Source organism: Cottoperca gobio, chromosome 1, assembly GCF_900634415.1.
Source record: "Cottoperca gobio chromosome 1, fCotGob3.1, whole genome shotgun sequence".
Lineage (NCBI taxonomy): Eukaryota > Metazoa > Chordata > Actinopteri > Perciformes > Bovichtidae > Cottoperca > Cottoperca gobio.
This window is the reverse complement of record NC_041355.1, coordinates 17,477,970-17,505,061: the sequence shown is the minus strand read 5'-3', so window position 1 is coordinate 17,505,061 and position 27,092 is coordinate 17,477,970. Positions and strand designations below refer to the sequence as shown.

At 40.9% G+C, this 27,092-nt stretch overlaps 4 protein-coding genes across 13 annotated transcripts; 3 read left to right on the top strand and 1 right to left on the bottom strand.

Moving 5' to 3' along the window:
- Nucleotides 1-2,049: 2,049 nt before the first annotated feature.
- c1h19orf53 (chromosome 1 C19orf53 homolog) lies at nt 2,050-4,164 on the top strand. The gene is made up of 3 exons (XM_029430659.1): nt 2,050-2,206; nt 3,363-3,418; nt 3,544-4,164. Exons 1-3 carry the CDS (start codon nt 2,116-2,118, stop codon nt 3,688-3,690), a joined length of 294 nt encoding a protein of 97 aa, XP_029286519.1. The 5' UTR covers nt 2,050-2,115; the 3' UTR covers nt 3,691-4,164.
- A 678-nt stretch (nt 4,165-4,842) lies between these two features.
- LOC115007678 (regulator of G-protein signaling 5) lies at nt 4,843-8,556 on the bottom strand. 5 transcript variants are annotated; one of them, XM_029430632.1, is made up of 8 exons: nt 8,437-8,556; nt 7,503-7,584; nt 7,285-7,393; nt 7,117-7,183; nt 6,969-7,025; nt 6,829-6,881; nt 5,621-5,784; nt 4,843-5,531 (listed from the first exon to the last, which is right to left on the bottom strand). In XM_029430632.1, the coding sequence occupies exons 4-8, from the start codon at nt 7,158-7,160 to the stop codon at nt 5,364-5,366; spliced, it is 486 nt and encodes a 161-aa protein (XP_029286492.1). In that variant the 5' UTR covers nt 7,161-7,183; nt 7,285-7,393; nt 7,503-7,584; nt 8,437-8,556; the 3' UTR covers nt 4,843-5,363. The 5 variants fall into 5 exon arrangements, with proteins under 5 accessions (XP_029286492.1, XP_029286478.1, XP_029286507.1 ...); XM_029430618.1 differs by having other exon boundaries at nt 8,421-8,555; XM_029430647.1 differs by having other exon boundaries at nt 7,503-7,573; nt 8,421-8,536.
- A 51-nt stretch (nt 8,557-8,607) lies between these two features.
- LOC115007626 (calcium-binding mitochondrial carrier protein SCaMC-1-like) lies at nt 8,608-18,248 on the top strand. Of its 4 annotated transcripts, XM_029430593.1 has the most exons (12): nt 8,608-8,741; nt 9,306-9,559; nt 11,880-12,003; nt 12,142-12,229; nt 13,302-13,413; nt 13,746-13,904; nt 14,079-14,231; nt 15,070-15,183; nt 15,321-15,488; nt 15,571-15,718; nt 16,848-17,030; nt 17,445-18,248. In XM_029430593.1, exons 2-12 carry the CDS (start codon nt 9,365-9,367, stop codon nt 17,453-17,455), a joined length of 1,455 nt encoding a protein of 484 aa, XP_029286453.1. In that variant the 5' UTR covers nt 8,608-8,741; nt 9,306-9,364; the 3' UTR covers nt 17,456-18,248. The 4 variants fall into 4 exon arrangements, with proteins under 4 accessions (XP_029286453.1, XP_029286459.1, XP_029286435.1 ...); XM_029430599.1 differs by lacking the exon at nt 14,079-14,231; XM_029430575.1 differs by lacking the exon at nt 17,445-18,248 and having other exon boundaries at nt 16,848-17,059.
- Nucleotides 18,249-18,417: 169 nt separating this feature from the next.
- On the top strand, nt 18,418-26,905 carry khsrp (KH-type splicing regulatory protein). Of its 3 annotated transcripts, XM_029442725.1 has the most exons (18): nt 18,422-18,701; nt 20,038-20,140; nt 20,220-20,273; nt 20,361-20,397; nt 20,516-20,574; nt 20,673-20,744; nt 20,851-20,908; nt 22,482-22,632; nt 22,879-22,977; nt 23,071-23,277; nt 23,454-23,556; nt 23,984-24,108; nt 24,208-24,498; nt 24,607-24,734; nt 24,845-24,933; nt 25,102-25,308; nt 25,436-25,647; nt 26,024-26,905. In XM_029442725.1, exons 1-18 carry the CDS (start codon nt 18,612-18,614, stop codon nt 26,030-26,032), a joined length of 2,094 nt encoding a protein of 697 aa, XP_029298585.1. In that variant the 5' UTR covers nt 18,422-18,611; the 3' UTR covers nt 26,033-26,905. The 3 variants fall into 3 exon arrangements, with proteins under 3 accessions (XP_029298577.1, XP_029298594.1, XP_029298585.1); XM_029442717.1 differs by lacking the exon at nt 26,024-26,905 and having other exon boundaries at nt 18,418-18,701; nt 25,436-25,677; XM_029442734.1 differs by lacking the exon at nt 20,220-20,273 and having other exon boundaries at nt 18,420-18,701.
- The last annotated feature ends 187 nt before the right edge of the window (nt 26,906-27,092 follow it).

Here is a 27,092-nt window from a genome sequence, read left to right as displayed (position 1 = left end):
ACACTCGGTCACTTCTTGCCTTTGTGCTCTGTTCAGAATGTGTTTCGACTGTTTGGATTAATCCCTCCTCAGACTGACTTCCATCAGACTACTCCATGAGATCAGGGCCATGGGCGGTTGAATACAGGTAGACATTCAGGACTAGGCAAAGGGGTTTCTCCTTGGTTTTCCACTTCTAGCCACGTCAGCTTTGAGTTGATCTCTTCTTGATGCTGACGATGGCAGACAAAGGTTGGAAAGCAGAAATAGTTAAATTCAGTTTTCAGAAGCTGACTAAGAAAAGGGAAACATTTCTCTGAATTATCTGATTCTTCTAGTGTTGAAAACAAATGAAATGAATACAAAAATAATCAAACTATTTTGATAACATGATCGCTTAAGTTATTTGCTATTGCTCTGTTTTATATCGATCGATAATTGCAGCCCTTCCTTCTTCATGCGCCCTTATTGACTGTAGTAACATTGCAGCAACCCGTTTTAAAAGCTGACGGTGACCTACTATTTATCCATAACCCGTAAACTGTTGTTGTTCTTAGAGGCTCATTTTTAGAAAAGTCCCAGATATCTCGATCTGTAAGGTACACGCATGTTTGCTGCACTGAATGTCACGGGGCCGGATTTGGTTGGGGGAGGCCCACACTGCTCACTGCCTTACAGGTGCAGCAGCAACATAGCTCAATGATGTGAGCTGGCATCATGACCGGAGAGACGGCAGCCCCTCAGTCCTTCCTTCACCCTGGTTTCTGACCTCAAACACTACCTTTGTGGATTCACTTCATTCATTTAAACAGGTGACAAATACACAACCTTTCTCTAAAGGACCCCTGAGAGGTCTAGAGAAAACGCCCTTAAAAAAAGCTTAATATCGAAAATAATAATTGCAGTATCCATAGTATCCATTGCTGTAATATAAGCTCACTTCTTCCTTCATCTTCCTCCTCTTCGTTTGTCCTCCTTTCACCCATCAACTCACAAAGATGCTGTTAGGTCACACGCAAGCATAAAAAACACTTTTCTTTCTTTTGTGTTGTACAGTTTAAGACATCACGTGTTTGGGGGCAAATTTAGACGATGTTCCAGACATATGTAGCAAATTTGTGGCCGTCAGACCCGCAACGTATTATTTGTTTGTTTTTTTAATCTTTAAGAGGTACAAGATTTTTGTTTGTACATCATGATTATAACTGTTTGGCTGTGGTTTGTTGTTTTATTTCATGACATTGTGATTCCTAGTGACTAGGCCATTAGTACACCACACTGGGGAGGCCTCCTCAACCATACACACTACCTCTCCGCCTGCCTACACGGACGCAAACACTGAAATGCATGAACACGTGCACTTAATGTCCCAGGCTGCAGCAGATTGACGGATTGTAGAAGGGGGAAAAATCTGGACTAAATTTCTCCACTTACCAGTAATGTTTGTACCGTGAACCCAAAGTGACAAATCATTTCTGGCGGTGCTTTTAGTTTGCCAAAGTAGCCTGTATTTAGGCCAGTGTATTATGTTGGGTTGCAGCTGAATTGTTTCTGCATTACGCCATGTTTTCTACACCACACTTTTGAAGCAGCAGCAATATAGTACAGTGTTTAAAAAGGTGTTCCACCAACCTCCCCTCGAGACGCCCAACACACGCCTCATAATCAGGTGCCAAAATTCAGAACTGCTTGCCACATATTTTTCACATTGATTTTATTAATCAAAGCAGGTGTTTGTGTAATATTCTCAATGATTAAAATGGCCTGCAGTTACCATTGCAAGGAGTGTTGTTCAGATGGCCTCTTTAAGTGCAAATATGTTATTGTTGTTATTGATAATCACTTGATCTGGGTTTATTTTGTAACATGTGGAAATGGTTCAAAACTGGATTTGTTTTTAAAATATATATGTATATGAATATAATGCTGTAAAGTGCAGTCATGAATTAAGAGATTTCTCTTTCACATCAATACAGTAAAAAGAATAAATCCACAGTGAAATGAATTGAGTTGTTTGTCCGTCTCTTTTATATAAGCCTGTCACTGAAACTCCTGCAGGGGGCGGCAATGCTACAAACCACTATTTGAAACAACGAAGAAGAAAAGCAGCTCCTTGTCTATTTCCGGTTAGCAAAAATGGCTCAAGGTTCAAAGAAGTTTAAAGCTCAGCGGCCAGGAATCTCTAAAAAATCACACCAAAACAAGGCGAAAGGACCGAAGAAAGGAGGTATGATTAAGAATATCACCTGTTCTCTTATGTGTTGCTGTGAAAGCAGGAAGTATTACTTTTGTCAAACAGCATCAACATGTGACATACGTGGAAACGGCTGAACACGTTTTTCTAAGTGACTCATGTTTGAATATTTACAATATCCAGCAGAAACAAATATTAAGACATGGCTTAATAACAGGTGTGCTCCTTCCTCTTAAAAACAGTATTCGTTATTAGCTGAGCGACTGACTAGACGGAAACCTTTGAAGGCTTATTCCCTGTGACGCAGGTACTTAAGGAGTTGAGGTACTTAGCTTAATTTATATTTAAACATTAGCTATTTAAACTCCAATGTGTTGGATATTTTCTAAGGAAACCACTGAATACCTCTTCTTTACGTGTTGCTGTGTTTACTTTATTATGTAAATAGTGTTTCACTGTATGTGTAGATAAAGCCTTTAATGTAGCTGTTTAGAAAATGCCGCACGTGCAAAACAGAGATGATAGAAACCAGCGTTACTTACAATAAGAGAAGAAGATGGAGCATCATTTGGAAACATAATGGTACTCCAGTGTAACTATACAGTCAGTTTGGCTATTTTAGCTCAAGTACACCGAGCTCAAAAACACAACAGTCCTGCAGTTAATCCTACCTTCATGAAGGTTATGATGTTCACTTTTTGGTGGAACTTTTAAATAGTATTATGAAAAGTGTTTATTTTATTCTGTGACTCCTGTTTGTCAGGGAATGTAGACAACATATGATAAACACCTCTCAGTAAAACACCATAAATAAAAACAGCAGCCTCCAAAATGACCACAAAGGATGTATTGCAGGGCTACTACTCAACATTGTTGAACAAGCCTGGGGAATATGTAGCAAATGTTACAGGAATATTTTACTTCAAATGTATCTCCACAACACTATTAATGACAAACAGTTTACTAAGCAAGAAAGGCTCTGATTTAGACAGATGCACGTTGGAGTGAGTTGTCAGGTGAGACATGCAGCTAATTATTCAGTATGTTTCTGCACAATATAACATAGTAGATTTTAGGACTATCTGATGTAATGCAGTCAGTATTTAAGTGTGTGTTTATTATTTAATGCGATAAAATGTTGGCAAAAGCATTTTGAAATGTAACAATATTCTTGTTTTGCTTTGTAAAGGGAGGCTCATTGCACCTAAGAAGACTCACGTGGTTGAGCAACAGAAGCTGAAGAAGGTGAGGACACGTTTAACAAAAGAGGCAGTTTCTCTTTTAGCTCACAGAAGAATCTAACATTGAATACATGAGTGAGCTGGACTGAGTACTTGTATTTAACATCTAACCTCTGCTGCTCACTGAAGGGTCTAGAAGTTGCCATCAGGAACAAGATTGAGCAGGAGGTGACCCACAAGGCAAGTTTAAAACTCCACAAGCCACTGAGTGTGGTTAAAGGGGCTGAACGTGAAGACAACCCAGGAGCACCCCGTCCCGGAACCAGCTCCAAATAGGACCTGATGCACAAACCTGACGCTGAGCGTGCTAAACTTTAGGACTTAGTCATGGGGTGAATTACATTGATCCCATGACTCAGATTTAAGATACACGCAAGCTGTCCTGCTGTTTTTTATTCCTGAATGTTTTGGCTGACTTCAGGCATACATAAATAGTCAGAGCCCTTCTTGTACAGATGGTAATTCTTAGTTTTTCAGTTTACAAAGAAATGTGTAAATAGAGACATTCTGGGCCCTGGGAATTACATAAACCTCCACTAGGGGGCACCACAGGACTTTATTGACTCATGGCGTTTCTGATTTGTGTGCTTGTTTTTTTGTTGTAAAAATCTTGCATGAAAACAACATAAGAAACCATGATTTCATGACCTTTGTATTTTACCACCCCAACACAGGTTTTGTAACATTCTTTTGTATGATTGTACAGAAAACTATGAATTATCCGAGTAAAATAATATCTTAAACTTGTCACTGTCAAGAATCCTTTGAGATGTGTTCATCACACTTTGTCAATTCCAACCATCACCGATCATTTCTGTAGATATTTTGATGGTTTTAGAATAACAGACATCAGCTAAATCTAGTCTCAGGGCAGAGCTGTTGAACGTGAGCAGTTTTGACAATCACAGGATTTCCTAAATACGCCCAAATGTTTCCGTGAGCTCAAACCTCTGATTTATCTGAATTGGTGACAAAGAGTCGCGTGCTGCCACAGGCACAGATAATTGTTTACACTTTAGGATTTAGTAACTGATTAATATCCACAGAACTAGGCACCTGCATTACCCACAATGCAACTAGACCATCAACAGTTTGGTCAGGTGTTATGCCAGTAGCAGCTAATGTAGCCTCGACCAGAGGTGAGGAGCGGGCTACAGAAGTCTGGTAACTTCTTTCTAACTTTTTCATCGACTCGAGTGACATCATTTGAGGCGATTTTGCTCAGCGCCCACTGGAGCCATAAACCACTTTTCCACAATTTCTTTGAAAAAAAATGAATGTGTGGAATTGCAGTTGCCCTTTTAATGTACAGTATGTGTTTCCTGAATTTAAGGACCTGAACATAACCAGAACAGCGTGCTGTACGTTACCATGGTGATGCCCTATTGTAGCCTGCTTTGGCTTTGGACTAAAAAGCCAAGGTGAAGCCATTTAGCTGAAGCATGCTGCAGGTCGCATTAAATAAACACCAACATCTAAGGAAGTGGGCCGTCATTTGCTCAAGGCCACAACAGACTAGCAGTGATGAGGCTGAACACTGTTTGAAACGTTTTCATGTCAACACACGCTCAAGCAGGCCGTGCCAGAACAAGTTTGACAAGCTTCTTGAGAAAATAGAGCGTATATACAATATGTGTGTGTATATGTGCATTGAGAACCACATAATGAGTTGTCTTTTATGAGGTGTTTATTTAAATCCAGTATGGATGTTACTTGTAGCTTATGCATCTATATGTTAGCTTCATAATTGAGGTTTCTATGTGAGACTCTATGTCTACAACTCAAGTGTCATAACAATAACCGCATGCATTATAACATTCAGTGCACAAGGACAGCACTACCATATAAAAACAATCACAAAACAAGCAAGTTGTTAAAATACAATCAAGCAGTACACATTCACTAGCGCTTATTTCTAAAGCAGGTCTGTGGTGATAAACAGTGTATGTTTAGAAAGCTTTAATGGCCTCCATGCGGTGATTGGAGCGCAGGAACCTCGGGAAGGAGTCTTTCGCCATCAGATTGTAGATTCTCTGCTGTGCCTCGTTGAATGTGTCGGCACACAGAGAGTCAGTCACACCCATCAGAGCCTCTCGGGTCTCAGCGTCCAAGTTTACCTGAGGGGAAAACAGATTATCAGAAGAAGCTCTTTAATTATAGTCTCCTCTTTATCCTGACTGCACGCATCACTCTCCTCTCCACAAACCTCCTGTGGAGCATCAGGGTTGATAAACTGGCTGTAGATGCTGCTGGACTTTGTCTTCTGTAGGTTTGAAGGAGAAACCCTGTACTCCTCACAGGCCAGCCAAAACTCGAGGTTCTCCTCACTGAACTCTGAACGCAGGAACCCATGAAACGCCTGCAGAGCGCCTGGGAGAGAGATGGAAGGAAACGGGACGAGCTGGATCAAGAAGAGTCTATGTGAGAACATGTTGCAAGCAACTCAGGCCACAAAGGAAGGAAGAAACATGGAGTTATTTGTATGTTTTTATTTATTATGTATTAAAGTGGGACTATGTAACTTTTCAGCCAATGTGCACACAAGTGACATTTAATGGAAATAATATGCGCAGAGTGGAGAAGGGTCGTAAGGTCACAGAACTGGCTCAGTAACATCTGTTATTGTGTCTAACTGCAGTGTGCTAACATTAGCTACCAGAGCTTCTGGTCAGGAAACAAACTGATCTCATAGAGCGCTGCAGGGATGAGTCCTAAAACTCAAAACATTTCAAAGCATTTCTGCACTTGCAGTTCTTTCGTCTCAATGTCAATGGGTGTTTGGTCAGATGCCTGGAATAAGGCCTTGAGGTTATCACAAGCTTAAAAGATTTTCCTACAACATAAAATACGTCAAGAACTTTGATGCTTTTACGTGTCTTCCCTGCAGCACTTTTTTTTTAAAGAAGAATATGTTATGTCTTCTTTTAAAAGTTACATAGTGTTGCTTTAATATTGACAATCATAGTTATTTTCATAGTGATTCATAGTTTGCTTTCAGTTATTGCATTACATTATTAATCCTTGTAGAAGATGACCTGACGTTCCTGAAGATTAGTGTCATGTGAACTGAGACGTGTACAGACATTAGTACTGCAAGACATAAGTATGAAACCTGCTGCTATGCAAGCTTAGCACAACGTGTCGGGTCTTTTATACAGCAGACATTTTTGACTTGTCACAGTAGGAGAAGCACAGGTGTTACTAATCACATTAACGACGGCTCTGTGAGCCAGCATGCCCCACACCAGGACCCTGAGACTGAAGCAGCTAAACGAGTTGCGTACATTGAAACTATTATTCATTTCATCGTAGAGACTTGACACTACTGTCACGTGTCAAAATAAATTCTGTGTTGTTGAAACAATGAACTGACTTTGGAAGCGTTAAAGAAATAAAAGGAAAAAGCTTTCTCACTTTTGTTGTTTAGCAGAGTTTCCAGGTCCTGGAGAGCTTTTCCATCCTGACTCCTGAGAAGAGAGACGGAAACGGTCAAATTCATCTGTACTGGGGTCACTGGCAGATGAGTGGATTTACTACTTTTCTTTTTACTTTACTTGTGCTTGTGGTGCGTCTCAGCCAGATGGCTCAACTTCACCCGCAAGTCTTTTGCCCTGAAAAACAACACAAGCAACACTTCAAAATAAAAAAACTCTGCAACCAGGGAATTACTGATCCACATAGAAAACACAGTTGCACACTTACCTCTCCAGGCATGAGGAGGGCAGGGAGGAGAGCCCCTTACACATTGGGCTGTGTAGTTTGATGAAACCTGCAACGGTAAAATATACAGACGGAGCTGTATGTGATCACAGGAGACAATTTATTCAGTCAGCCTCCCAAACTACAGTGTGCTGCTCTTATATAGCCCACCTGTATATCTGATCTTTCAATCTGCTCCCCTCAGACCAGCAGGTGTAGGACGGGAGCTGAATAGAGCTGGATGAGAGAGGTGGTGTACGTGCTTACAGGCCATGTAGACCTGTCAACAGGAGATAGAAATCAAATCAGAAATCCATTGCCTGTATGTGTGTGTGGTCAGGCATCATTGACTTTCTTTTAAGTCGGTCCTAATCAAAAGCTAGACTGACCTTTAGAGTGTTTATGACAAGAGAATAAAGTGATGAAGGTGGAGCAGGTGGGCCGGCAACATCGCTCATCTCTGGAGAGTTCCTGCCGAATGGATTGTTAATAGACAAAATAAAACAAAACACCCGACGAGATCATTGAATACAGCACTTCTCCAAAAACAAATGATACCTCCTTTTCCTCATTCTTTTTTTCATTTGTTCTGACTTCTAACTTTATTATATTTTGTAAACCACATATGTGGCTCTCTGCAGTGTATCTGTATCTCTCTGCAAATTATGTTATATCATCTAAAAATGTCACATTAAGGCATAATGTGACATTTTGTTCAACTCTCATTATAGTGTAATTTTACAGTATATTTATTTTATTTGGCACTTTCAGAGAGGTATTAATTTAACTCTATGTTTATTATTGAGGTTAAAGTTTGCAGTGGTGTTTATTAAAAGACTGCATTTTACTGAGAGACATTTCTAACATCTTGTCCACCCCATTTACCTACATAAGAGAGGAATATTATTAAAAACACCACCACCCACTATGGCCTTAATAATAAACATAAAGTAGATTTATCAGGTAGGATTGAGGACAGATGTGTTATTGGATTACATTAGCTTGTACCAATGTACCTAATGTAGTGGCACACATGTTCACTGCTTCATTTGTAATTTGCTAATGCATCGCATTTTATAAACTAATAATAATAACAATTTTAAAGACTGTGTTTGGTGTCTGGTCATAATGTTGCACCTTGTATTTATGACCTCAGTATTTCTTAAATCCAACAGCCCTGGTTGAGGATTCTCCAGTATGAAAAACAAAGCTCCATCATTTACTAATATTCATCAATAATAACAAATATATAAGCTTGTACAAGACACGAGCAGTCTCCAACCATAGACTGTACACTGTGTACATACAGTGTCTGGTTCCCACCCCAGCAGCAGCCCGTCTCCTCCACACACGGATCTGACACTTGGCCGTAAACTGGCTTCACCAGCGGGGAGGCGGCTGCTTTTCTCTCGCTTCCTGTTTTCTCAACAAGAGTGGCTGTGAAATCTTCCAGACAGAGCCATCAATAGTGGTGAACCCAGATAAACCCCGGGACCTGCTGAATCCAGCGGGAGCGCTAGTTTGCCGTCAAATAAATCCGGTTTGAGGACGGACTCAGTGAGCTGAGCTCCGGACCCGCTGGTTCCCTGCAACCTACCATGGGCCGCGGCTCGGTTTGGAGATAAACAGTGAGTCACAAAATGGTCTCGTAGGGTTTGTTGTTAGACCATAACAGCGTCCACAACAGTGTGAGGATCAAGTTGACCGCAGTTATGAGTGTATATGGAAGCTAAATTGCTCTTGTCTACTGTAGGCATGTGGATCATCCCGCTTCAATCTGCGCGAGCTAGAATCGTGTGTGGCATTATTAATACATGTGTAATAACTAATAGTTTGATCCGTTATTGCTCCACTGCCCATAATATTGGTGAATCGAAAAATGTAAGAAAAAAAAACAGTGGCTGCACTGCACAGCATAATTTATTAAATAAACATTGTGTAATGTTATACTACAATCCGGACATGTAATGCAAACTGAACTTCATTTGACTTTGGTGCCCTGCTGCCCCTATCTCATATGTTGTAGGACAAAATAACAGAAACGCCCTGTAAAAACCTAGACAAATATAATGTAATCTAGTCGAAATCAGTTGCATTGTGAGTAATGTAGGCAACATGTTTTGACAAGTCAGAAGAATGTAATGAAAATATACGACATACTACTCATCAATTTGAACCAATTTTTGTGTCAGGCTGTGGTGATTGAATTGATGCCCCGTGTCCCATCAGCTGATTCTGACTGGCACCAGTCATGAGAACGCAATGGACTTGGTTCCCTTGGGCGCACTGCCAGGACAGTGCCTCCCCTGGTCCGGACCAGGAGAGGGAGAAGCGCTGGGCTGAGCTGTTCCATCAGCTGGACGTCAACAAAGATGGACGCATCGACATCCTCGAACTGCGGGCAGGGCTGGCAGGCAGAGGGCTTTCCAGAGGCTCCCTGGAGAGGGTAGGACACCTGCATCACACCTGCATGTGTGTGTGTGTGTGTGTGTGTGTGTGTGTGTGTGTGTGTGTGGGTGTGTGTGTGTGTGTGTGTAGGTGTGTGTGTGTGTGTGTGTGTAGGTGTGTGTGTGTGTAGGTGTGTGTGTGTAGGTGTGTGTGTGTGTAAGTGTGTGTGTGTGTGTGTGTGTGTGTGTGTAGGTGTGTGTGTGTGTGTGTAGGTGTGTGTGTGTGTGTGTGTGTGTGTGTGTAGGTGTGTGTGTGTGTAGTGTGTGTGTGTGTAGGTGTGTGTGTGTGTGTGTGTGTGTGTGTGAGAGAGAGAGGTAGGTGAATATCTAGTGAAGGACTATTCAAGTTCTTCCAATTTTGCTTTATGTAGAACCTCCCTGATCCTCCTGATCTGCCGTTTCTGTTTGTGCAATAGCAGAAGCCAAGGACATCAACAACATTTATTGTGAATACACACAGTCTGTCTCTCCTGTCAGTCTTTCTTTGACGGTTTGTTTTGGCAAAAAGTGTCATATGTGTATGTGCACCCTGGTCTCACCAAATGGTGTATGAATAACACGCCAATTCTTTGAATAATTTCAGGTGTTATAACTCCTTTTTGTTTTTGCCTTTTTCACGCTGCGGCAATACTATGGAAACAGGTGCTAGTAAGTCAGGTGGCATTAAAAGTCTGCGTCAGGAGGAGGATGGGTTGGATTGGTCGGATGGGTGGGTCAAACTAACGTGGGACTTTCACCCAGGAGACTGATGCACGTGTCCCGTGTGAAACCAAAAGTCAACCATAGACTTATTTACGTTGACCATCCGTCCGTATGTGTCAAGTCGTTAAATCAAACACGAAAAGCTTTGAATGCATAGACATGATACACAAAATGCCCTTAATAGTGCCGTGTTAATTATACATCTTCCCATGAGATCCCGTTGTGTGTATGTGAATATATATTTCATAAACACGTTTACACATTCCCACTGTGGGGACTCGCATCCCTTCTGGGAACAAAATGCAAGTCCCCACAAAGTACATATTCAACTTTACAATGTGTGTGTGTGTGTGTGTGTGTGTGTGTGTGTGTGTGTGTGTGTGTGTGTGTGTGTGTGTGTGTGTGTGTGTGTTTGTGCCCGCATGTAAAGGGCAGCATGCTGTCTATTTTGGTACAAGGAGCAGGACTTTGTAAGATGAGAACGATAACCTTTCTCTTGGTCCTACACTTGATCTCGTCTCACATATAGATAATTGTCAACCTTTTCTTCTGGACCATATCTCATTGGTTGTGTTAACATCTTTATTGGAGCAACTTGCACATCCTGTTTTAACTCACATTTATAGAAAAATAATTCTGATACACAAAGTCTCTTTAATGTAATGATTTCCTTTTTATTTCTGTAAAGGATCATTTAATTTTTTGGGGAAATGTTCACTTTCTGGTTGAATGGATCACAACCAGACTTATGCAACTGGTGATAAGGGGTCTCAAGTAGACATAGCTTTGCTTTAAGGGGTCATAAACCAAGACGGTTAGGAAACCATTGATTTAGACTATGTCAGATAATACATCATATTTAGCTGGCCACGCTTTTCCAATACTTTCTGACGAGATTTTAATAATGGCGCTAGATAATAGGTGAAAATTGACCTTTTTGAGAAGGATAAATGATATTATATGAAATATGACTATATATCTTCAATATACATTTCAAATACCATCTATTGTTGACACTTTGTTTAATCAACAAGACCTTCTAATAGATTCTCATAAACGACTGCAAATGCAGAGCTACCAGCTGCATGGTCAATGAGATATGCAATTATTATTGTATCTTTGTAACATTTCAATGTGTTATATAGTTCAGCAAACAAACAAATGAACACAAACTGTACAATATTTCACACGTTCATGTTTAGATCATTCCTCGACGAAACAACACGCTGTAGCATTTACTGCCCTTTAAGTATTTAAAGGCTACAAACCTGGAGTGCAGTCTTGATCTTCTGGTATTTCTCAGCTGTCTGGATCACTTCTGTTATATTTGCGCTGACAGACTAAACACACTTATGATGTTGTACAGAATTAATCATAGACTGCCTTTACAACAATCCAACAGGATACTGACGATCCTGCTGTAGATGGGCTAAAATATATTATTTGTCCCAGTAAGAGTGACGGGCCAAGCAGCTCTCTGAACAGCATGACGCAGACATATTAGGGTTTCGGACTGAACTTTATGAAGACGTTTTGCACTTGTGTTTACAATCGACCGAATATCTGCCAAATGCCCAGACTTCTGTTTTTCATTGATCTGGCTGTCTGTGTTTTCAGTTCGTGGAGGCCGGAGACACCAACAAGGATGGAGTACTGGACTTTAAAGAGTTCACGCAGTATCTTCGCACCCATGAAAAAGAGCTCAAAATCATGTTCAGTAACCTGGACAGGAACAATGACGGTCTGTAGCATACAACAGTTGAAACAATAATTGATGGCACTATTACTTCAAAATGTTCATATTGGGATCATTTAAAAAAATGTCTCCATGCTCTCATTTCTATCTCTCTAACTGTGTGTGACTGGTGGATATTTGCAGGTCAAATAGATGCAGCAGAGATCCAGCACTCTTTGCACACCATTGGTGTGGAAGTTAGCCTCGAGGATGCCAACAGGATTCTGCAAAGGTCTGCGCACAGTCGTTTATATCTGATATTACATCACATCAGGATCTAAAGGAAGAACATTCACAAACATGGCTTTGATATTAACAACTCCCAATCCATGAACATTACCCTCGTTTATTTACATCGAGGCTATCAGATGGTTTAAAACATTGAGGATAATAGTTACTTACCTTGCTATAAGCTTCAACGACAATAAGGATTTCTAATATAATGAACTGCTTTCAGCTTCACTGGCACAGCAGTTCAGAAAGTAAAGGATTGTTGAGAATGTTGAGAATTTTCAAATTCCAGCAGATAATTGTAAGCTTTACCATGTTGCACACATTTCAATCATTCAATCAGTTTCCTGTCTCGTGAACTAACACAATTGAAGACAACAAATTCCACTTCTTCCTAAAACTGGTCTCTCAGTTTGTTGAGTAAGTGGTTTCTAGTTGGAGTTTAACAGCTTTGTCATTCAAAGATTTTAATATTTGGTGAGTTTAGATGTTTGATTAAACATCATACATCTGAGCTTTGCATCCTGATATGACACATTAACATTTCACTCTTTCCAAATGCAAAACCCATGTGGCTAGAGTAGGTTTCGTGATGATGGAAGAACATGGTGGTTGCTCTGATAATTACACCCTGGATGATTCTTTACACTGGACATTCCTCCATATGCACGTTTCCCTTCTCCTGTTGAAATAATGGAAAATTACAGAGTCTGCTAAACTACTTTCTGCTCTAATGCTGTCACTTTGTTGCATGTACATTTTCCTAAAGTGAAGATCAATGTTTTCACAACTTTCCTACCCCTAGGATTTTAAAGTGTCTATGCTGCACTGCAATTTTTAGAGCTCAGTTTTCTTTTTACTTTAAGTAGACGCTGCGTTTTCTTCTTTAGTGGCTTGAAAATAGCTTTAGTTTTGTACATTCAGTTCCTCTGATTCTCATACATTGTTATACTGCTAAGGCATTAAAGGATTCCTCATTTCTAAATCATTGATCCAAGCATCTTTAACTCAGTGGGTACCTTAATGATTCTACTGTCTATGAATGTCATTACTTGTTTATGTGCTTGTCTCAGAATGGATAAAGATGGTACCATGACCATTGACTGGAGTGAGTGGCGAGACTTCTTCCTGTTTAAGCCTCTCACGAACATGGAGGACGTAGCGCGCTACTGGAAACGCTCAATGGTGAGGTCATACACACTTGAACGAGAACAGCATTGTGTATCTCGTAATGACGACACAGTTGGGTTAAAAGCATCAGTGATTAAACATCTGAGAAGCAATGCTTGCCAAACAAACTCTTTTTCTTTGCAGTACTTCCTGTTGTCTATAGTAAACATTGGAACAGTAAATAATAACATTCATCACATACTGTTCAACATAGAAAAACAGGATTTTAAGTTTTTCACATCTGACTGACAGACACATATAGCCTTTTTTGTTCCAATGTTTTCTTTCTCCCCTTTATTGTCATAATTTCCGATCCTCATTCCATTCGACACGGACGGGTTCAGTAGATGTTGGATATAGGTGAGCAACTGACAATCCCAGATGAATTTTCTGAGGAGGAGAAGAAGTCTGGCTACGTGTGGCGGCAGCTGATGGCCGGAGCCATTGCCGGATCTGTATCTCGGACAGGGACGGCCCCCTTAGACCGCCTCAAAGTCTTCCGAATGGTCAGTCAGAGACAGTTATGATCTCATCTCTTAGATCAGTCTGAACCACACGGCCATTCATGCATATGTTTGAAAGTTTTCTGTTTGTCTTTGTGGCAGAAAGCTTTGAAATGAACCTTCGGTCAGCCATTACTGCTTCACACAAAGTGTTCCTCTCTGACTCTGTTCTCCCAGGTTCAGGGTTTCATTGATTTTAAAGGGAATGTGCTGAGCAGTTTTCAGTACATGGTTAAAGAAGGAGGACTGCGCTCGCTGTGGAGGGGCAATGGAATCAATGTGCTTAAAATTGCCCCGGAAACTGCTATCAAGTTCACAGCTTATGAACAGGTGGAGAGACCTTTCCTTATTGTTGTGGTTGTTTTTTTGCACCCCTGAACGTTCATTCATCTTTGATCTCTATCTTAATTATTCTCTCTTTCTCCTACCTCTTACTCTCTTTCGTACATTTACAATGACTTCTTACTCTCTTTTCAATCTTTGAGAGATTGTCATTTCCCAGTCAAATATTTAAAAGAATAGTTCAACATTTTGGGAAATGCCCATTTTCACTTACTTGCTGAAATTTAGATGAGAAGATTAATACCACTCTCTTGTCTGAACGTTAAATATGAAGCTACCTGGCAACCGCTAGTTAGCTTAGATTAGCATAGAAATTGGTTTCTTTCCTGTACTTTCCTCTAGTTTCCCCTCACTGTGATTACATGTAGTCACTGCTCCCAACAAGAAATAGTCTAACACATAACCCACCGTGAGAAAAAAGGCGTACAAAGTGAACTTTTCTTTTCACTTTGGTTATTGCAAGGACTAAATGAACTAAATATCACATGCTAATTAGTGAGCTTGAGGGGTGTTGGAAGGTGGATTTTGTTACCTTTGGACACCAAGCGAGGTGTTTCCCCCTGCCTCCAGTCTGTATGCTAAACTAAGCTAACTTGCTGCTGGCTGTAGCTTCATATGTGTAGTATAGTACAGAAGAGAGTGGTATCAATTTGCTCGTCTAACTTGGCAAGGGAATAAAGCATATTTCCCCAAATTTCTAACTACGTCTTCAAGAAATACTCTTGGCTAATCTATTTTCCATCAATTCTATATGATAATTTGTCTATGATCACAACTCTCTCATACCATGTTTACTTGTTTCTTACCTTTGCTTTATAACTCAAAGATCAAGAATGTGATGCGTAGCAGAAATGAAACAAGAAATCTGAGGATTCATGAGAGGTTTGTTGCCGGCTCTTTGGCCGGAGCTACAGCTCAGACAGCCATCTACCCAATGGAGGTAATATCAGTGTATTACACACATTAAAAAAATATTCATCTAGTGTCAAGAAAACGCCTGATGAGTGAAATGGCTGATGTCTTTTCTCTTCCTCTTCCTCCCTCTTGTTGTTTCTTTTCCATCGCTTGTCTTCGCAGGTGCTGAAGACCCGTCTCACCCTAAGAAAAACAGGCCAATTCTCTGGAATAGCAGACTGTGCCAAACAGATCCTACAGAGAGAAGGTGTAGCTGGCTTCTACAAGGGCTATCTTCCCAACCTTCTGAGCATTGTCCCTTACGCCGGCATCGACCTGGCTATCTATGAGGTCAGAGAGACATAAAAAGCACACAGCTGTCAAGGTGCATCTCCTTAGTGTTTATCTTCTTCTCACTCCCTCTACTCCACAGACTCTGAAGTTCGCCTGGCTGAACAGGAACAGAGGTTTAGCTGACCCAGGGGTCATGGTGCTGGTCGGCTGCGGTGCCGTTTCCAGCACCTGTGGACAGCTGGCAACTTACCCGCTGGCACTGATTCGCACTCGAATGCAGGCACAAGGTCAGGATAACTGTTGTCACACTTATACAGATGGGGGGCAAATTACAGGAAAAAAACATCATAAAGTGTTGATTAAGTGTTGGACCACAATGAGCCTCTACAAGACGGTCAGTGCTTTTTGTCATAGATTCTCAAAGTCCCTTGACGCTACTGGAGGACTACATTTCAAAAGATATTCCCTCATTTAGTGGTAGAGGAGAGCGCTGTTAAAGTAAAAAATCTGCTCCAACACACTGTCGAAAGGCTTAATTTTATCAGGCATTTGTTTTACTTTTACTCTTTTCTTATTCTCCCATGCATCAGACTGTATACAGGCGTGTTAAGATCACTTTTCTTGTATAGATAGAGAGCACAGTTTAATGCCTCAGCCCAAAATCTTCTCTAGGTGTTGGGTTTAGATCTTATAACTGCAAAGGCCAAAGTTTATGATTCATATATTCAATGACACCAATTTATTTATGTTTTTCCTTTTATTCTTCACCCATTTGTATGTACAAAGGAGCTGGTTAAATTTGTAAACTTCAACTGTAAAACTTTGAACTAAGGACCCTGCCAATGACTTTGCCAAATGATTAAGGATGAAGTAATTTACTGCTGACTCTTTCCAAAGCATACTATAAGCTACTAGATTGACATACTTCCTTGTGAGTCATCGGTTTATAATAACTTCAGCGTGTTGTAATTCTTACAATATATACTATATGTCTTAAATCAAACTCCACTAGACAGTTTTTTGAGAACCCCATCCTCTCAGAAAGACTGCAAGATGTGGTGGAGTTTGCAAGATGTGGTTGAAAGTAAGGATACCTTGGGCGTCCTGGTAGCTCACCCGGTAGCACATGCAACCCATATACAAAGGCTGAGTCCTTGCCACAGTGACCCGTGGTTCAAGTCTGACCCGTGGCCATTTGCTGTATGTGTTTCTCTCTCTGTCATTAAAGGCATAAAAATATAACTTTAAAAAAAAAAAGAAAGTAAGGGTACCTTGAGTTCATATTCTTTTGTCAAACTATTGTTTCCACGGCCTTTCTCATTGCACGATGTGTTTCTTTTTGTTGCACAGTTTTGCAGTCACATGTAGTGAGAGATCAGAATGTGTTGGTGGAGCAAATATTTTCTCTCCCCTCAGCTTCAGTGAAGGGAGCCCCAAAACCCTCTATGGTGGCCTTGCTTCACCACATCGTGACCCAGGAGGGTGTGGCTGGACTTTATCGAGGAATTTCCCCCAACCTGCTGAAAGTCATCCCTGCTGTCAGCGTGTCCTACGCTGTCTACGAATACATGAGGATAATCCTGGGAGTGGACATTGAGGGTAGGAGGGGTGGGAAAGGGAAGGGGTAGGAAGAGGCTTTTGATGGTTTGGGGTGGCTTTCTACTACAAGCACGTACAGATCTGTTAGCATCTGTTAATGCATGAGGAAATGGGCCTTGACTGGATGAATACATGGTCCTGTGACCTATGATGATAAGATGGAAATAAATCATGCAAGGAAAAGAGAAAAACAACGGATCGTACCTCCGATAAACTGGCAGCCGCTGTGATGAGTTTCACGTGTGATGTATTGCATTGCAGTGCATGCCAGCGGTTGTGTGAATGCTAATCCATTAGCCTCCTGCTACTGCATTGACTTGAACAGATGAAGACTTGCATGAACTTGCCTGAGAACAAACAGGTACCAAACTTGGAAGTCATGTTACATTCCTACAGCATTATTTTTTCTCTTAGGTGGTATATAGAGAAGATACAAGATACAAGATTACTAGACTGATCCAACTTCCTGTCCTGTAAGCGAGGGGGACCTGAAGTCGCTGCACACAGTTCGGACCTTGATTGACACATCTTAAACAAATGTTACAAATACTAAAGTACAGGAAAAAAAGTGTAAATGACTGAACTTAACTCTCAATTACAACTGAAACAGAGGACTGGTGGAAAAAGGACGAGACACTGTCAATCTACTTTCTCCTGAAAGGATTACCACTGAGTAAAGCACAACTTTATATTCTACAGGAGTGGAACTGCCAAAGCCATATCAAGAAGCAGAGAGGACTCATGATAACCTCTCATGCAACATGCTCATGTTTTATTAATGTTTCTATATTAACACAGTATTTTCAGAAACTGTATATGCACAATGTGCAGGTTTAACACTGTGGAAAAAGTCTGTATCATGAAACAATAAGAAATTTGATTTAATGCCATTGAACTTTTTTGATGTCTCAGTATTTATTATGGAAAGTACCAATAAATGCATCCATGGTGCCGCTTGATTGATAAAATGATTTTGGTTTGTTTGGTTTTAGTTTGTAATTCCCAAATACTTGGTAATATAAATAAGTTAATGTTGATTTGCTAAAAGGACAAACTACTTATTATAAGTTAATCATGTTGACTTACTACCTATTGTTTTAAAGGAATACATATCATTTGTTATTATTGCTAAAAATGCAATGCAGTGACTCAGATAATGTATGAAAACTTTATCCGCTGTCTTTTTATTTTTACCTCGGTGGTTAATAAAATGTGATTCCATTGCGCAATTGTTCCTAAATAACAAATGGCTTAATGCCAAGTCACTCTAAATGTTATTAAAACGGGCCTGTCCCCTCAACAGTGTCTGCTCTACACGCCTCCTCCACTCCAGGAGGCGGCGGTATGTTTTGCTGTGTGACGTTGGACATCAACACCCCGAAGTATAAGACAGAAGAAGAAGAAGAAGACGCGGGGTTGAAGATTCGTTGATTGGCTATTTTAAGCAGGGGAGTTTGCCGGCGTGGTACTCACATTGGTGTCCCCCGTACGCTCCTGTTTAGCCTTCCCGCTTCTGCGCAGCTCGACCCGGCCAAAACTACCCAGCCTGCCCCCTGTGTCTATTTGCCCCTTGTGAGCAGCATGTCTGATTACGGCGGTCTGCCGACTAACGGAGTCGGCGCTGGGATGAAAAACGACGCTTTTGCTGATGCAGTACAACGAGCCAGACAGGTAATCAAGTGTTCGGCTACAAGAGTATACAGCTGGCGAGCTAACGTTAGTTAGCTGGTGGGAAACGGTAGCTAGCTTAATTACCCGTGACGTTAGCTTTAGGTTACTAGCGAGCGAGCTAGCTAGTAGCAATGCCATTCATTTGTCTTACACACACTCGCCAGGTTGTGTCGAGAGTCGAAATGTTTGCGGGGTGGACTGAGCAGCGGCAGCAACGTAGGTCACTCTTGTATATCAAGTATAACGTTAGCTAAATATAAATAAAACGACTTGTCGCCACCGGAATCCTCGGGTTAAGTTAAATGGACTAGCTGCTTCGGCTAAGTTAGCTCGGTTAGGTACCAACTATAACGTTAGTTGACGGTAAGCTGCTCATGAACTTTCAGCCTCCATGTGTAAAACGCCATTTTAGGAGAATTGATCAACTAACAACATTGTCATTTCACTGTGATTGTCGTGAAATAAGGTCAACTGGCTGGCTTTTCATATTGTATTGATAACTAGCATTAACTGGACAAAAGGATGCTAATAGGTTATTTAGTGACCAAAATTTCACTGCTAATTGGCTTTATTTCACGGTCAGGGGAAAGACTAAAGCTAACGTTACCTTACGGGTGTTTTTAGTTATCAAGGTTAGGGGCTGCAACTAATGATTGTTTCCGTTATTGATCAATCATACTCGATTAGTCGAGTAACTGCCCCAAATCCAAATATATGCAATTTACAGGCATATTAAACAGAAAGAAACTGCAAAGTTAACATTTGAGAAGCTGAAACTATAGTGTGTAAGGCAATTTTACCTTTTTTAATTTATCAAGCAGAACAATCGATTATGAAAATTGTTGCATATTTTTCCGTCTATAGATTAATTAATTATTTTAGCCTCAATCCAGGTGTTGTGAAGGCAGTGTTGGTGCCTTTTTAGTCCCTATGTTTTACTTGGCCTGTGTTGAAATATTAAAGGAATACTGCATTCATTTAGTATTGCACTTCCATAAAGTTGAGGCACTCGTGAGACGGATAAAAAAAATCAAAGGTCAAAATAAATGCAGCAGAGATGAAGTCATCCTGACTTTTAGTCCATAGTATGGGTCAATCCCCTAAATAACCAAACAAGATCCTACACATCCCACAATGCTGCTTGGATCATCCCTGCCTGATAAATGTGTATATCTTTCAAACTCCACTCCCTTACAAAGGCTTTCTGTTCTAAATTTGTATTCTTCAAGCCCAGATGAGAACATCAGTGTTGTGCTCTTCCTGGGTAAATGTTTACGTGTCTGCAGTGTCAATTTAAATGAGATGATATTCACTTTTTTATTTCATGTCTTTCTAGATTGCAGCTAAAATCGGTGGAGACGGTGTTCCCTCAGTGAGCAACAACGGAGGAGCTGAGAACTATCCATTCACATCACAGAAACGATCCCTGGAAGAAGCAGGTGAACAATCAGCACAAACGGGCACTTTGTCTGCGTTTGTTAGTCCACATTGTAGACTCACTTTTTCTTCTGTTTTCAGATGAACCCGATGCCAAGAAGGTAGCATCTCAGGGTGAAATTGATTCTGCATTGTGTACGTTAAATCATACATTGATCCTATTACAAACGCTTGCTAGGTTCAGTTTCCAACCACTCACACTACGTTTTCCTTCTCTTACAGCTATTGGAGCTCAGCTGGCTGCCCTGTCCCAACAAAGGTACAAAGTCATTTTTAGTTTTTTCTTTTACATGAACACTTTTGGGGCTTGTGGTTATGACTTGGATGAGATCCTTCATATATCATTGTATCAATTTTGTTTTTTTACTTGTCTGCAGTGTCAGGTCCTCCACAATGACAGAAGAGTTCAGAGTGCCTGATGGCATGGTCGGTCTCAGTAAGTACATGTACATACAATTCCTAAACCATAGACATGATGCCAACGTTTCAAGTGTTCAAACTAAAATCGAAATATCTTTGCTGTTGTCCTTGAAGTTATCGGCAGAGGAGGAGAGCAGATTAACAAAATACAGCAGGATTCTGGCTGCAAGGTCCAGATTGCGCACGGTGAGATATGTGCTAACCCCAGATTTGCTAAATCAAAAACTATATAATGGTTTTGTCCCCATCTTCTTTTGTACTGATACATTTATTTTCCCATATTATTTGACAGACAGTGCCGGTCTTCCAGATAGAAGTGTTTCTCTGACGGGGTCACCAGATGCCATACAGTAAGTTGGTTTTCCCATTCAAACAATGTATTTCTCAATTTACAATGCAACTACTCTTCTAAACAAGTTTGGTTTCTGGGGAGGTTTTGTTGAAAGATGAGCTGGCAATAACATCCAATCACAAGTGGACATCTCGAAGTACAGGTGTAAAATGCACCCAAGACATATTGAGATCTAATCACTCGGAACACATTCAGAGGTGGCCTGGTCCGCATATGGCCATATTCTTTTATCGGTGTGTAGGCAAATGTGTCCTGAAGGATTGAAAGACCCTATTAAACTGGCATCCTCTGCGTTGGCAGATGTAAGCACTCCCTGGCAAAGGTGCTGTTGTTTTTAGCTCAAGAAAATAGATTATATTAAATCTTACAACAATTTCCTGTTGGTTTATGCAATGGCAACAGTTGGCCCCATTTGGATTTTTCATACAGAGTTTTGCCTCTAAGGCAGCGCTTCCTCTCAGGGGGTTGTACAATTGTCCTTTGCAAAGATCAGCCAAAGTTAAACCCAACTATGGTCCTTACTGTAATCTTAATCATTAAAAAAAAAAAAAAATTGGTCAATGGTGGTTAACAGCCTGAGAGGCTCACCTCAGGGCACAAGTGTCTAAACCATGCCAGACAAAAAATTAAGTGTTAGGATTTTGTTTAAATGTATACAATGCAGGAACAATGTATATCTGAATAATCACTTGTGACCCACTAGAAGTATGTCGCTGTCTGTGTCAATAGAGACCCTGCTCTCTGCCAGTATTTTCTCCTTATTTTTGCTGTGATCGGGAGGTTTTTGGCATCAGCCTTTGTGCACTAGCTGAAAACCCCAAGCATTGGGTAAGCGCGCAGCCACAGAAATACCGGACACAGCGCGGTAAAAACGCAAATATAGCAAAGCAAAGGGACAAAGCCCGTCCCAAAATGAGAGTAAATCTGGGGTTGGCTTTCACTTTCGCTGCCGTATGTGATGCATCAGTAGTCAGGGGAGGTGCACTTCTTGTGTCGTTGAGCCCGGGGGAGGAGGGAAGCGACGACTCCTGCATAATTTTACTTGACTTCTAAGAATGATTATTGATGTTTGTGTCAAAAGCTGCACTTTCAGCTTCAAGCAAGGTACATGTTTCTGCTTGAAAGAAGATGCTACATATCTCCTCGACTTTCATGAATTAGGCAACGCCCAACTTTAAGTTGCTCAAAAATATACCAACTCAAAGTATTGTTCAAAGCATTGCCTTTTTTAAAAACGCTGCTGCTGCTCAAGACTATACCATCATTGTAGGCGCAGCGTCTTGCACTGTGCCTAATAATTCATAATGGTGTGACCCGGAGCACCTTAGTAGCTGAATGGTTGCAGTGTGTGCCGTATAACTGCAACGTTCCTGGTTCGATTCAAGATGTGCACAGTGTTGCATGTTATACCCCTCTCTATATATCCCTGCCTGTCTTTCCACTGTCCAATAAAGACAAAAATGCCAAAAAAGAATTTTGTGATCTATAAACTAAATTGCTTTTATGCCATGTTAGTTTTGTGTTCAATAGTTTCATCTAACTTTTTTTTTTCCACTTCAATTTGCCTCCAGGAGAGCCAAAGCCCTTATAGATGACATAGTGTCGAGGGGTCATGAGACGACCAATGGGCAGTCAGGTGGTTCCATGCAGGAGATGATCATCCCTGCAGGCAAGGCCGGCCTCATTATTGGTAAAGGGGGAGAGACCATCAAACAGCTACAGGTGAGCAGCACAGGTTACCTTTCTGATATAACTGTATATTTAAAAAAGGCAGAGTGTTTCTATTGTACGTGTGTGTATATATAGATATAGATAGATATAATCTCTTTCTAGATAGAGATGTAGATATAGAAAGATAATTATTAGGAATAGACTATTCTGTATCAATCTTCGAACGGTGTAACATGCTAATGTTAGGATAAGGTGAATTTGCTGTGTGATCAATGTAACACTACTGACAAATCTTAGGAGCGGGCTGGAGTTAAAATGATTCTTATTCAAGATGGATCCCAACCACCAAACATAGATAAACCCCTGCGGATCATTGGAGACCCCTACAAAGTGCAGGTACTCTAAACACAATGGATATAGTTTTGACTTGGATGTTTTATGCCCCCATTTACCCTTCAAATCATTGTGTCTTCTGTTGCTTTTTCTTAGCAAGCAAAAGAGATGGTGAATGAGATTCTACGAGACAGGGATCATGCAGGTTTTGGAGACAGGAGTGAATATGGGTCAAGGATGGGAGGAGGTGGTGGTGGTGGAGGAGGCGGCGGAGGCGGCAACGGCGGAGGAGGAGGAAATGGCGGAGGAGGAGGAAACGGCGGAGGAGGAAACGATGGAGGAAATTGTGGCGGAGGCATCGATGTAAATAATCTGTTTATTACAGCAGTTAGGCGTCCGCAACAGAGATAAAATTGCATGAAATTAACATAATTGAATGACTGTAGTATAATAATGTGTGAGTGCATGTTTACCATAATTTTAATTAGTGAGTGAGACCATTTTGAGCAGTTATCACAATTTAATTTGTAAATCTACAGATAGCCGTGCCCCGACACTCTGTCGGAGTTGTAATTGGCCGAAGTGGGGAGATGATCAAGAAGATCCAGAGCGATGCTGGAGTGAAGATACAGTTTAAACCAGGTGAGCTCCAAACATTTCCTGAAGACTTGAACCACGCCGTATTTTATGTCATAAATTGAATAACAGCTCTTGGTCTTCTTATTAGCCTGCTAAGTAGTATTTATGCATTATATTTATCTACTGCATCCAAACACCATGAAATGATAAATGTACTGCTTTAGATTTATGAAGGAACAGTTTAAAGCTAAAACCTTTTCAAAAAAGATCAAATCTAGTAAAAACACTAAAGCTTCTGTCCCAAAAACAATTGTACAAATTTGTTGGCAGGAAATAGTCACTTTTATTTTTTTGTACATGGCATATCTCAATTGTGCCTTCATCCCCATGTCTTTTTACATTTTCAGTTTGGATAGTTGATCTTTTTGTTTTCAGTCACTGTATAACCCCCACCAATCATCTTGCCTGTGCTTTTTTTCCTTCTCTTCAGATGATGGTACAGGTCCTGATAAAATAGCCCATATTATGGGTCCACCAGACCAGTGCCAGCACGCTGCATCAATCATCACTGACCTGCTACAGAGCATCCGTGCACGAGAGGAGGGTGGGCAGGGGGTAGGTGTTAAATAACTTTACAGTGCTGATGAAGGAACCCAAAAACGGGGTTTTACTGAGGAACAGTGAAACCTAATGTAAGGCATGTTTCCTCCACAGGGCCCCCCTGGTGAAGGGATGCCACCTGGTGGGCGTGGACGAGGTAGAGGCCAGGGGAACTGGGGTCCTCCAGGAGGAGAGATGACCTTCTCCATTCCTGCGCACAAATGTGGGCTTGTTATTGGCAGAGGAGGAGAGAACGTCAAGTCCATCAACCAACAGACCGGTGCATTTGTGGAGATCTCTCGTCAGCCACCACCAAACGGTGACCCTAACTTCAAACTGTTCATCATCCGAGGGTCCCCACAACAGATTGACCACGCAAAGCAGCTTATAGAAGAGAAGATTGAGGTATGTTCAAGTGACTCATAGACCACAGAAGCTATATACAGTTCAAACAGCTGTTCAAAAATAACACGTCCTCTTAACTAATGTTTGGTAATATTTATATTTTTCCAGGCTCCATTGTGTCCAGTGGGCAGTGGTCCCGGTCCTGGTGGCCCAGGAGGTCCCGGTGGTCCAGGTGGTCCTATGGGTCCCTATAATCCCAACCCTTATAATGCAGGGCCTCCTGGTGGTGCTCCCCAGTAAGTGCAACCCACAAATTACATTTGAATGCAGGAATTGTAAATTTACCTTTTCAGGGGTGCTGATAAATGATCAATTTGTGTTTAAACTGTCTTTTCCTTTTCTGCAGTGGAGCGGCACCTGGTGGCGCCCAGTACTGTCCTCAGGGTTGGGGGGGAAACTATCAGCAGTGGCAAGCCCAAGGTCCGCATGACCCCAGTGAGTATCTTCTTCTGTGCTCAGACTTCCATTCTTCTCACATTTTATTTTTCTGTACTGGCCTCAAAAGTTATTTTGATAATTATTTTAAGGCACTCTCTGAATTATATTATGTATATTTCGTTATTTAATTTATCCGTTGTTTTTTTCCCTCCCTCCCCTCATTAGATAAGGCAGCAGCAGACCCGAACGCAGCATGGGCAGCATACTATGCACAATATTATGGCCAACAGCCAGGGGGTGCCATGGCAGCCCAGAGTCCAGGAGCCCCAGCAGCACCAGCACCAGGGGACCAGAGCCAAGCACCGCAGGCTTCTGGGGGCCAGCCAGACTATACTAAAGCCTGGGAGGAGTACTACAAAAAGATGGGCATGAGTATGTAATCTATGGCAGTTTATATATTTGGATAAAGTGTGAACTTTAAACTTTGCGGTTCTGTCTGTGAGACAAGTACTTGACTGTGTACATCAAGTACCACGTGTTTATGTTGTGTTTTTTCCAGGCCAGCCAGCTGGAGGGGCTGCAGCTGCTCCAGTAGCAGCAGCAGCAGCAGCAGCAGCAGCAGCAGCAGCAGCAGCTGGAGGCGGAGCTGCAGCTGGAGGCCAGCAGGACTACAGTGCAGCCTGGGCTGAGTACTACAGACAGCAGGCTGCCTACTATGGACAGCCAGGGCAGGGGCCTGGACAGGGTGCTGCTCCACAGCAGGGACAACAGGTAATGCATCCATGAAAAATTGACTAAATTAACCTTGTAGCTGCCATGGATGTTTCAATAAAAATGAGAATTCAATATTTTGGCCAGCCAATAACTTTCACTGGATAAAATATAGAATTTATTGAATAAATGTTTCCACAACTGTTTATGTGCCTTTTGTTTTTTGTTTTTTTTGTTCATTCTCAATTATTCTTGGTGACTTCTGGTGTTGTCAAAAAGAAACACGAGGATTCTTCTAGTAAAATAAATGTAGCTTCAAACAATCCAGGTAGTCAACAGTTTAAGAACATGCTAAATGCTTTCGGTTTGTTTTTAATAGTGAGAATTTTAACATTTCTTTACAAAGCAAAAACTGACTAAATGTTTCTCATTTCAGGCCCAGTAAAGGATCGGCTCGGCCTGTTGGAAGATTGCGATGGCTCTCTGGACTTGTTGGTTTTTTCTATCAAGAGATTTCCTTTTTGGCTTTAACAAGACGAGACCACGATTTACTCATCCACCCAGACATTTTCTATTCCAACCTTGTTTGTTTTTTAAAGTCAAAATTGAAGAAAAAAGAAAACACATTTTGCCCATGCATTGAACAAAGCACTAAATAACTTCTTGGGTTACTATTCTGTTTGCCCCTTCACCTCACCCACACCTTGTAATACTTTTGCTCATTTAAAAAAAAAAAAAAGAAGTGAAATGATAAGCATCTTTGTTTGCAAGCTAGCACAACAGCATCTCAACACTGAATCACATTTAAGTAGTTTTTCCCCTTCAATTTCCTGAGGGTAAAAAACGGTCTAGCAGTATTTTGAATATATTCAGAAATTATGTTTGTAAGAAAAAAAATTAAAACATTTTTTGGTCCTTTTCTTTTTTTTCTTGGTACTTTTTTTAACTTTTTTTTTTTAACATTCCCAGTGTATAGTGCAGGTGTATTTATCCCTGCTATCATGATTTGTTATTTTTAATTTTATTCATTGTAATTATTTTCCTTAAGGGGGTTGTGTGTGTCTGTATACAGTGTATGCTACTGAACAGAAAAATGTGTGCAAGTTGGCTGTAATGAGGCAAACTGTCCTACAGAATGTAGGTTGGTTGTGTGTGCATGTGTTTGTGTGCTTGACTCCCCTCAGTTTAATTTCTCCATCTTTATTGTGTTTTTTTTGTTGTTTTTTGTTCCAATAGGTTCTGTTACTGTATGCTGATTTTTTTAGATGTTATTTTTTACAGCTTGTTTTTAAATACTTAAAATAAAACATTCAAATTACCTCTTTCTTTCTTTCTTGTGTGGTACCACTGTTTGAGAGTTAGTTGCTCCCCTTTTTAGACTTTATGCTAATGCTAGTTGGCTCAGATGAAACTGTCTGGCTGATTCTAAATTTGATTTTAATGCTGGAAGTGATATTGAAATATTTTATATATATATATTTGTATATGCATATTTTTATAAACGG